At 46.4% G+C, this 11,754-nt stretch overlaps 2 protein-coding genes across 3 annotated transcripts in view; one reads left to right on the top strand and one right to left on the bottom strand.

Annotated features, from left to right (window-relative positions):
• Positions 1–2,443: 2,443 nt before the first annotated feature.
• On the bottom strand, positions 2,444–11,036 carry BCL2L1 (BCL2 like 1). 2 transcript variants are annotated; one of them, XM_075350538.1, is made up of 3 exons: positions 10,885–11,036; positions 5,911–6,594; positions 2,444–2,826 (listed from the first exon to the last, which is right to left on the bottom strand). In XM_075350538.1, exons 2-3 carry the CDS (start codon positions 6,415–6,417, stop codon positions 2,689–2,691), a joined length of 645 nt encoding a protein of 214 aa, XP_075206653.1. In that variant the 5' UTR covers positions 6,418–6,594; positions 10,885–11,036; the 3' UTR covers positions 2,444–2,688. The 2 variants fall into 2 exon arrangements, with proteins under 2 accessions (XP_075206653.1, XP_075206654.1); XM_075350539.1 differs by lacking the exon at positions 10,885–11,036 and adding an exon at positions 10,757–10,878.
• Positions 9,948–11,754, top strand: part of TPX2 (TPX2 microtubule nucleation factor) — an 85,143-nt gene continuing 83,336 nt past the window's right edge. Inside the window, exon 1 of the mRNA XM_075350535.1 lies at positions 9,948–10,006. The gene's annotated coding sequence lies outside the window, so the exon portion shown is untranslated. The remainder of the gene's footprint in view (positions 10,007–11,754) is intronic.

The following is an 11,754-nucleotide window of genomic DNA, read 5'->3' as shown; positions in this document are numbered from 1 at the left end:
GGAGGCAGGGGTGGTCGTGGAGCAGGGCGGTGCAGCAGCTATGTTGGAGCGGAGGAGGGGGGGGGGGGGGGTGTCACAGGAGGCAGCGGCGGTTGTGGAACAGGGCTGTGCGGCGGGTGTCCCAGATGACTGGCGGTAGTGTGAGGCAGAGAAAACATCCAAGAACTGTCAGCGGTGCCGGCTTCAAAGATATGGTGCCCGGAATCGGGACACAGGAGGCAGGGGCGGTTGTGGAGCAGGGCGGTGCGGCAGTGGAGTGAGTCGTGGAGCAGGGCAGTGAGGCAGCAGAGCGGGACACAGGGGCGGTCGTGGAGCAGGGCGGTGCAGCAGCTGTGCTGGTGCGGGACACAGGAGGCAGGGGCGGTCGTGGAGCAGGGTGGTGTAGCAGCTGTGTTGAAGCGGGGGAAGGGTGGGTGTCATAGGAGGCAGCGGCGCTTGTGGAGCAGGGCAGTGCGGCAGGTGTCCCAGATGCTTGGCGGTAGTGTGAGGCAGAGAAAACATCCAGGAACTGTCAGCGGTGCCAGCTTCAAAGATATGGTGCGCGGAGTCGGAACGTGTGCAGAGTGAGTTATCAGCTGAATGACAAGCTGAGATGTCATCTGCGCACGCGCCACCTCTGGGCACCACTTTCCTTAAAGGGAACCTGTCAGCAGAAATGTCCCCTAAAACCTAACAGATTCCCCCTCTGCAGCTCCTGGGCTGCATTCTAGAAAGGTCCCTGTTATGATTGTGCCCACTTTCTGACCGAAAAAAAGTGTTTATAAAGTTGTACCTTTTTGGCTTCTGATTCTGTAAATCTGTCACGGGGGCGGGCTGCCTGATGGCCGTTATTCTGCCCCCTGGTCCTGTATGCCGCCCCCATCGCTGATTTCAATACTTCTGGACGCCGCCCACTGCTCCAGCCATCCCCGCGCATGCCCAGTGCCCATCTCTCGGGGATGAGCACTGTGCCCAGCGTCACCGCTGGTGACGTGCACGCAGGGTTAAGATTATGGGCGGTGCTGTGATGTTTATTCCTAAGCAACCGCCCATAATCGCGGGACCGCGCTTTCCCCCTCGGCCTGCTTCTGCTTCCTGCCTCGGGGCAAGATGGGAAGGAGGCGAAGTGAGGTCAGCAGCAGCGCGCTTGCGCAGAAAGAAGCAGACCGAGGGGGAAAGCGCGGTCCCGCGATTATGGGCGGTTGCTTAGGAATAAACATCACAGCACCGCCCATAATCTTAACCCTGCGTGCACGTCACCAGCGGTGACGCTGGGCACAGTGCTCATCCCCGAGAGATGGGCACTGGGCATGCGCGGGGATGGCTGGAGCAGTGGGCGGCGTCCAGAAGTATTGAAATCAGCGATGGGGGCGGCATACAGGACCAGGGGGCAGAATAACGGCCATCAGGCTGCCCGCCCCCGTGACAGATTTACAGAATCAGAAGCCAAAAAGGTACAACTTTATAAACACTTTTTTTCGGTCAGAAAGTGGGCACAATCATAACAGGGACCTTTATAGAATGCAGCCCAGGAGCTGCAGAGGGGGAATCTGTTAGGTTTTAGGGGACATTTCTGCTGACAGGTTCCCTTTAAGTCAGCTACTAGGACATCAATGGGCCGGAGGCGGCACGTGTGCAGATAAAATTATGAGCAGAGAGTGCCATTAATTTAAGTCCGCACCGCCGACGTCTTCAGGATGGTCCCTTCCTCACTGTCCGCTGCACAGAGCAGCACCTCTCTCGCACAGCCCCAGCAGCACACAGTCTGCAGCATCCCCCCTGCCTCCTATCACTATTGTCCACCACCCCCAATAAGCTACATTCAGATAGCAAATTTTTGGAGGAAAAGTGTGTGTCAATCCGAAAAATACGGTACTAATAGTTTGTCATTGGGTTCTATACCCCAAGGAGGATCAGGATGATCCTCCCGGACTGTAACAAGTGTAATGGGGGTGACCACTCAGAAATCCCCTTCTTTTAGATACATCCTAGAGTGGGATAGTCCCACTACCTGAAAACCCTTTTGTCATAAAGGACAATAAAGACCATGTAACATATGGTATCCCAATTTATTTTATGAAGAGAATACACTACTCCAACAGATTTCTGCAGAAATATCAGATGATCATTAGGGATTTCAGCAGTCAAAACCCCTTGCCATTAACTGGGTATCTGGCACTTAATACAAAGGACATCCCCTGTAATAGAGGGAGACACTGAGTCCTCTAGGGTGGGAGCAGCTCTCAAGCTAAAAGTGGACACATCCCTTCTGAAAGCTCCACATGATGTGGATAAGGTAGAAGCCCCCTTTAAAACCACAGTAAGGACCTTGTTATCACTTTTGTACTGGGATGGGGTATGTGACCCCCTGGGACTCGTGACTGAATTATGGATCAATCACACAGTAATGTCACAAATATCCAGGACAAGGACGAGGAAATGCAGCGACTTCCAGCACAACGGGTAAAGGAAAAACCTATTTATTCAGATACAGATCTGATCCACAAAACAGAGACTTAAAACAAGCTAACAAAGGGTTAAAAAAAAGGTTTGGAGTCGGCCCGCAGGGAATCCCAGGTATTTTTATTAGCTATTTTTTGCATCCTGGATGATGAAGGGGATAAGACATTCTTTGTCTGCATCAAGAGTGAAACCTTCTCCTCCCTTCCCTCCACCTTTCCGATTTATCTGGGTCCGGCGGGCGGAGGTCTATCTGCGGACCATGTAGGAAGCCAACAGGACGACTCCAGCCAGCGTCACTCCAGTGAGCAGCCACTTCCCGAAGCGTTCCTGGCTCTTTCTGGATTTGGCTGCGGCGTCGCTCCCATAAAGGCTGACAAATGCTTCCTGCGGGGAAGGAAAAGGAGGTTAATAAAACAGGAACGTCCAACACGGACATCAGAGGGACACAAGAGAAACCCATAAATCAGAACACTTCTGGATTATTCTGGATTACTGCTATACATGTGACCACCACCATGAAATTGTTCATTGACGGTCATCAACCTGCTTCTCCCCAGACCAAGTCAGCACAGTTACCCCCATCCTTCTCTTGTATTGATCTACCCACGTGAGCGAGCATCCATATTGCTTGCAGGTAAATCTCAGGCGTGGCCGTGGCCACCTCAAGGAACAAGCCCAGATCATGATGTTAAGAGGACAGGAGATGATTTCGTCACAAGCCACATAGTTTCTGGCCTTCTCTCCCTGTACAGGAATGTCTCGGGCATCAGCGAGATGTTTACATGCGGCCACAGAAGAATGAACTGTGATCTGCGGAGCAGCGGCTAAGTCCAGGCATGAATCCCAGATCTGTTCTCAGGAGTGTCCCCGGTAGGAGGTGAGGAGAACACAATGACATTCTTCACATTGCTCACCGACTAGTCATCATCATCAGTGAACTCAACCCTAGTAACAAGCCTGTAGCAAAGGTGAGCACCGACCCCGATGAGCTCACAGATGGGTGCACCTTTATGACTTTTAACATTATTTTACCTGTTGAGCAACTCTGCAAACAATTCACTTGTTTTGTTACAATGGGTCTTAATTGAGATGAGCAAAGTGAGTCACGATGCCCTGATCTGGGGTCCAGTCCAGTCCTCTCTGGCGTCCTGAGCACCTTGTGCACTTACAGTGCTCCAGTAAATCATGATGTCTTGGGTCTAGAGGGCCAGTGGGGCACAGAATTGCAGATTGGCTGCCATGGAGGAGCAGCCTGGCTCCAGACAAGGGCAGCGCGAATCGATTGCTCATCTGAGCGTGCAGAGTTTCACACCCCACTCATCAGATATTGATGGTTTATACCAAACACAGGTCATCAATAAAGAGTATTGGCTAACCTCTTTAAGCTGGCCATCTAATGTATATATAAGTCAACATCTGTCTCCAGTCTGAGCATGCATGTGCATAGGGGCATATCGAGATAGGTAGCCATCAGCCAGAGGAGCTGACACTTGTCCAATATGTGCCACCTGTGATCTGTTGAAGTGAAAATGTAGAAAAGTGAACTTCACTTTTCACACAGTCATACCTAAAGTACGTTTATGGGTACCTTCTTGACGTCAGTGTAGTGGTCTTCACACTACAGATATAGGATCCAGGAGGTCGGTCTCCCATGGCGTCAGGGGTCGTCTCCCATGGCGTCAGGGGTCGTCTCCCATGGCGTCAGGGGTCGTCTCCCATGGCGTCAGGGGTCGTCTCCCATGGCGTCACTACACTTAGGGAAGGTCTACATGGTGACATCCGCATGGCCTGTATATGAAGCTCCTGCACTGGTGGCTCAATGCCAAATGTCAGTACAAAATAGATTTTTCCTAGATTATCAGATGAGCAAATGCTGGGTAATACCAGGTTTGCACAGTGGTGCATATTTATGTATGTCCCCAATACATTTGGTTTTAGCTGGTGAGGAAAGATGGTGCATGGGATGGGGAGTTGTACTGAGGTTGCAATAGAGCATGTCACCGCAGACGGGGCTCAATGCTATACGGTATAAAGGATCCACAGGCTGCGGCGGGGAAGCACTGTTTAGAGCAGTAACAGGAACATACGTAGTGAATAGGACATCTGGAATTCCCCTCTTCCATCAAAATTTCCCCAAAAGGAATGAGGAACATGAATGAATTAAGTCGCTGGCACTGCTGTCAGTGAGTAGGGACTCTCCGCATTATGTCCTCTGCAGGCGGACTTTCTAAGTCAATACTCTGCAATGTATAAAGCCGCGGTAAGGAGAAGTCCCCTTGTCAGGTAACACTCGCTGAGCGGGACACCTAGGACTGATGAAGAGACCGTATGATTAAAAAAGGAGCTATAACTGTACAAAAGGGCACAATCCTGGAGACTTAGATAGGTGACAATCAATATGTGCAAATGTTGGGCGCCAACGATTTACCAAATCATTAAGCACCCATGCATTTCAAGGGAGGTGGAGGCTTGCATCAAAATGAAGGAAGAGGAAGAAATTATGAAGATCTGTTCAAATTAATTAAATGTCAATTTTTTTCACCCTCTATTAAAGGGAACCTGTCAGGTGCAATCTGCACCCAGGACCACGAGCAGTTCTGGGTGTATATTGCTATTCCCTACCTAACCGTCCCTGTATACACTAGCATAGATAAAGAGATCTTTAGAAAAGTATTTCTAAAGATCCTTTATGATATGCTAATGAGGCCAGCAACTAGTCGTAAGGACGTTAGTTCCTGTGCTCATTCTGCCCTCTTAGCATGGTAGCACACCCACAAGTGTATTCTAATATGCTATTCAATGCCCAGGATCATCATCAGCAGTGACACGAGTACCTGTGTCCGTTGCACTGCCTCAGACGCCGGGCATAGGGTCAGTGCGCATTGATCAGAAGTAACCGCACTTCCTGTCATGCGCACTACACCAGTTTGAAGGCGGGACGCGTACACCCGGCTTCATATTGCGCATGACCGGAAGTCTGGAGATCATGCACACTGAGATAAAATCCAGCGTCGGATGTGATGGGAGCAGAGAGGTGAGCACAACCATCCTCTGATGCTGTGCATTCATTAGCATGTTTGCACGCCCACAGGCATGTGCTTACAAGCTAAGGGGGCCGACTAGCCAAGGGAACTAACGTTCTTGAGACTAGTCGCTGGCCTCATTAACATATAATGAAGGATCTTTAGAAATACTTTTTCTAAAGATCTTTATCTATACTAGTGTATACAGGGACAGTTGGGCAGGGATTAGCAATATACACCTAGAACTGTTCGTGGTTCTGGGTGAATATTGGACCTGACAGGTTCCCTTTAACCATATTTATCCTTGGCCCATCCATACCCCATACCCACTTATTACCACTGCTAACCCACCCTAAACTGCTCAACCACTAGTCATACCTAGTGAAGCTCTGCTCACTCAGTCCTGTAACCCAAAGCCCACCCACCCCACATTCCCACTGCTCACCCAGCCTCCATTTCTTTGTATCCATGGTCCTAGAGCTGCATCCAGAAAGGTGGCCATCCATTCAATAATCCTAGGTATCAGACCTTCCATTTCCTTGTTTACACTTTCAAAGCACAGCGCCCCCCCAAAAGAGAAAAAAGCTACAATGCGTCCCCAGTTTATGCCGTCTCTGAACAGCTCGTGCACCACCTGCTCGAAGCTCTGATACGCAGTGTCCTGGGTGATGTGCAGCTGGCAGCTCAGGTCGCTGAATGCCCTGCGATACCTCAGCTCAAACTCATCCGAGGCATCCAGCAGCGTCTGCAGCACATCCTCAACCACGGTGCTCGGCAGGGCTGCAGCAGCTTGGGCACCGGCCTGGCCAGTGGGTGAGGACCCATTCCACAGTATTGCAGGCTCGGCATCACTGCAGCAGCTGAGGTTAAAGCCTTTCTGGGAAAGTTTTTTGCATATAAAGTTATGTACAAGATTCTTATTGCCTCCGTCCATCTTCAGGAGTGAGAACATATCATGTCCTGGGATAAAGAGGCCGCCGGTCAACACAGCACCACATGGAAGCAGAGACGGGCGTGAGGAGGAAGGAGACCTGGATCTAGAGTGGCCAGAGAAAGGACATGATGGTCACTTGGGCGTGATGGAAAGAAACCCGAATGGACTGGTGGCCGATGGGAAAATGGAGATCATCTGCAAAAGAAGGAAAAGAGTCAAAAACACGAATCTTGGCACAACAACCAACAGCTCACACAAAAAGCAGGGACCAATCAGCATCTCCGGTCTATACCAAAACTGATCTGATGTGACACTTTCTACCCATCAGACATGAGGATATAGCACATCTCCTATAATACTGCCCCTATGTTCAAAAATATAACTACTATAATACTGCTCCCCTATGTACAAGAATATAACTACTATAATACTGCTCCCCTATGTACAAGAATATAACTACTATAATACTGCCTCCTATATACAAGAGTATAACTACTATAATACTGCCCCTATGTACAAGAATATAACTACTATAATACTGCCCCCTATGTACAAAAATATAACTACTATAATACTGCTCCCTATGTACAAGAATATAACTACTATAATACTGCCTCCTATGTACAAGAATATAACTACTATAATACTGCCCCTATGTACAAGAATATAACTACTATAATACTGCTCCCTATGTACAAGAATATAACTACTATAATACTGCCCCTATGTACAAGAATATAACTACTATAATACTGCCCCCTATGTACAAAAATATAACTACTATAATACTGCCCCCTATGTACAATATAACTACTATAATACTGCTCCCCTATGTACAAGAATATAACTACTATAATACTGCTCCCCTATGTACAAGAATACAACTACTATAATACTGCCTCCTATATACAAGAGTATAACTACTATAATACTGCCCCTATGTACAAGAATATAACTACTATAATACTGCCTCCTATATACAAGAGTATAACTACTATAATACTGCCCCTATGTACAAGAATATAAGTACTATAATACTGCCCCCTATGTACAAAAATATAACTACTATAATACTGCTCCCTATGTACAAGAATATAACTACTATAATACTGCCTCCTATGTACAAGAATATAACTACTATAATACTGCCCCTATGTACAAGAATATAACTACTATAATACTGCTCCCTATGTACAAGAATATAACTACTATAATACTGCCCCTATGTACAAGAATATAACTACTATAATACTGCCCCCTATGTACAAAAATATAACTACTATAATACTGCCCCCTATGTACAAGAATATAACTACTATAATACTGCTCCCCTATGTACAAGAATATAACTACTATAATACTGCTCCCCTATGTACAAGAATATAACTACTATAATACTGCTCCCCTATGTACAAGAATATAACTACTATAATACTGCTCCCCTATGTACAAGAATATAACTACTATAATACTGCTCCCCTATGTAAAAGAATATAACTACTATAATACTGCTTACTATGTACAAGAATATAACTACTACAATACTGCTCCCCTATGTACAAGAATATAACTACTATAATACTGCTCCCCTATGTACAAGAATATAACTACTATAATACTGCCCCCTATATACAAGAGTATAACTACTATAATACTGCTCCCCTATGTACAAGAATATAACTACTATAATACTGCCTCCTATATACAAGAGAATAACTACTATAATACTGCCCCCTATGTACAAGAATATAACTACTATAATACTGCCCCTATGTACAAGAATATAAGTACTATAATACTGCCCCCTATGTACAAAAATATAACTACTATAATACTGCTCCCTATGTACAAGAATATAACTACTATAATAGTGCCTCCTATGTACAGGAATATAACTACTATAATACTGCTCCCTATGTACAAGAATATAACTACTATAATACTGCTCCCTATGTACAAGAATATAACTACTATAATACTGCCTCCTATGTACAAGAATATAACTACTATAATACTGCTCCCTATGTACAAGAATACAACTACTATAATACTGCTCCCCTATGTGCAAGAATATAACTACTATAATACTGCTCCCCTATGTACAAGAATATAACTACTATAATACTGCTTACTATGTACAAGAATATAACTACTATAATACTGCCCCCTATGTACAAGAATATAACTACTATAATACTGCCCCTATGTACAAGAATATAACTACTACAATACTGCTCCCCTATGTACAAGAATATAACTACTATAATACTGCTCCCCTATGTACAAGAATATAACTACTATAATACTGCTCCCCTATGTACAATAATATAACTACTATAATACTGCCCCCTATGTACAAGAATATAACTACTACAATACTGCTCCCCTATATACAAGAGTATAACTACTATAATACTGCTCCCCTATGTACAAGAATATAACTACTATAATACTGCCTCCTATATACAAGAGTATAACTACTATAATACTGCCCCTATGTACAAGAATATAACTACTATAATACTGCCCCCTATGTACAAGAATATAACTACTATAATACTGCCCCCTATGTACAAGAATATAACTACTATAATACTGCCCCTATGTACAAGAATATAAGTACTATAATACTGCCCCCTATGTACAAAAATATAACTACTATAATACTGCTCCCTATGTACAAGAATATAACTACTATAATACTGCCTCCTATGTACAGGAATATAACTACTATAATACTGCTCCCTATGTACAAGAATATAACTACTATAATACTGCTCCCTATGTACAAGAATATAACTACTATAATACTGCCTCCTATGTACAAGAATATAACTACTATAATACTGCTCCCTATGTACAAGAATATAATTACTATAAAACTACTATGTACAAGATTACAACTACTATAATTTCCAAATCTGAAAAAAAAAACTAAATGACAATCTCCCTCCATTACTTCTCTACTGAAGGTCACAGGTTAGGACACAATGATGCCAGTGATCAGTGCTGGGTGGTCTGAGAAATAGTCAGGCAATGGGCGTATCAGTAGGAGGGTGCTGAGTATATTTACGCCTCATTTAAAGGGAACCTGTCACCAGTTTTTGTGTGAACAAATACCACCACTTTCATTAGCGCTTGTGCTGCATTCCAAAAACCTGTATATTATCTCCTGACTGCCCTTGTATACCCTGAAAAATTTCTTCTGAATTGCTCCCTCGCCGTATGTAAATCCAGACGGTCCGGTCCGATGGGCATCATTGTTGCCACGACTCTCTCTGCCGCTAATCACCATCCTTCGGCTCTGAGTGATGTGGATGATGGGTGCTGAGTCATCCACATGGCCCTATGAAATCTCGTGCCTGCGCAGGAGCCTTGTCAGCGTGTGCACTTTGCTCTGCGCTGCTGCATGCACAGTGATGTTTTTTGCGCTGTCCGCAGCAGGCGCGAGATTTTGTACGCCCATTTGGATGACTCGGCACACATCATCCGCATCAATCAGTGACGGACAGAGATTAGCAGGAGAGGAGGGACAGACGCCGCAGTCAGGACGCCCCCACGGAGCGGACCACCTGGATTTACATACAGTGGGGGAGAAATTCAGGAGGTATTTATGAGGGCATACAGGGCAGTCAGGAGATCATTTACAGGCGCTGATGGGGGAGGCGGCGGTATTTATTCACACACTAAAATATTGGTGACAGGTTCCCTTTAAAAGGTACATTTTTCTGTAAAACTGGAGGGTTATTTTAGGACAAATTCCAGGAGAGTGATTCAGAGAGCGGACATCCTGTGATGATGGAAATACTGCAATACAGTGAGCGGGGCTGTAATAACAGTATTACACACCGGCAGAGCACATGATCAGGGGCTCCAGGTAGACATCAGTGGAGGACAGGAGCCACACATTGTCCAACCTCTACCACAAGCACCCATGAGTCAGCGCTGAAGTACAGGGCGCAGGAGGGGTCAGCAGGCATGCTGGGACTTATAGCTCCACACCTGCCAGCAGCTGATCTCAAGGAAGACCCCCCAAAGCATGGAAGGGGACTCCTGAACCCAATGGGGGCACTGGACACTTGGCTAATGAGGTAATGAAATATGGCCAGGGGGCTCTACCTTACCCCATAGACTACTATGGGACATTTAAAGGGGAACACTCCCTCCAGAGAAGAGTCTGCATCCTCTGGAATGAATGGCAGGGGATTATTTTGCAAGGTTTTCTGGGAATTTACACCAAGGATCCCCTGAGATAAATGCAGATTAAGGGGGTCATTCCCAATGGGGGCCCCACAATATGGGCTAGTCCACACCGGACGATACCATGCACTCCACAGGTAGGAAGGTTGGTACATACCGCACACAGCACAGCCTGGTGTAAGGCAGCGAACAGGAATAAACAGCTATAAATCTCTGACAGGACACACACCCATTCTAGATATGTACACGCCCCGGACACAGCGGAGGAGGGCCCCGGATACTCACACAGCAGGGGCCCCGCCGGGCTCTCCGTCTGCCACTCCGGGGACACCCAGCTCTCACCGTCCCCCTCAGCCCCCAGAGACGCTCCTGTCCACAGAAGCTCCGCCCCTTCCCCTAGTGACCGTGTACAGCCAATCAGGAGGCGCGGCTGTGAGAGGACCGTTGTCCTGGCAGCGCCCGAGAGCTATGTGCATGCGCAGTGTTAACGGACTACGTTTCCCGACATGCATTGCTTTCTGCGTGTAAGCATGATAATAAAAGGACTGCGTCATGCTTAGCGGCGGCCATTTTATCGTAGTCCGATATGAGTTACATTTCTTTTATTTAGCTGAAAGGACAGTTCCTTGAAACTACTGGTGATAGCCACAGATATATGAGACAATGCTGAGGATGTACAATAAAATTAAATTTTGAGGCCATGTGTAGCACCGCACAAATAGTTATACCTGACCTCTGACCAGAGCTCTAAAGAAATATATCAACTTTTACGGAACAAAAAAGAGGGCCAAAATATGTGGCAAATATTGACCACACCACACCCATATGTCTTTTCATTCTACCCTGACAGGAGGAGTTGTCAGAGGGGCGGTGGCAGTGAGGGACATTCAGCAGTCGCCGGAGACTAAAGGGAGTAGACCCAAATCCAGGACTGTCCCGCTGTATCTTGGACGGTTGGGACTAGAGATTGATTCACGGGCCTCCGGTGCAGTGTCCTGGTCAGTGGTCCCCGGCGGCTGGACGGAAACCGCGAAACTCTGACCTCCCGTCGTCCCCCCGCAATGTCATCTGTTCGTCCCACTCATCTATAGTTGGGACCTGGGGATTTATTTTTTCTTCATTCATTCATAGTCGCAGCAGCCAGTACGTTCTCAT

The sequence above is a fragment of the Anomaloglossus baeobatrachus genome, chromosome 5 (genome assembly GCF_048569485.1).
Source record: "Anomaloglossus baeobatrachus isolate aAnoBae1 chromosome 5, aAnoBae1.hap1, whole genome shotgun sequence".
NCBI lineage: Eukaryota > Metazoa > Chordata > Amphibia > Anura > Aromobatidae > Anomaloglossus > Anomaloglossus baeobatrachus.
Note: the sequence above shows the minus strand (reverse complement) of the source record. Positions and strands in the feature narration are given on the sequence as shown.

Bases quoted from the DNA above. Each gene is read 5' to 3' on its own strand.
- BCL2L1 (XM_075350538.1), bottom strand. From the start codon at position 6,417: ATGTTCTCACTCCTGAAGATGGACGGAGGCAATAAGAATCTTGTACAT. The intron at 2,827-5,910 runs GTGAGCAGTGGG...CCTTCCCCGCAG, and splicing joins TACAAAGAAATGGAGGCTGG to GAAGCATTTGTCAGCCTTTA.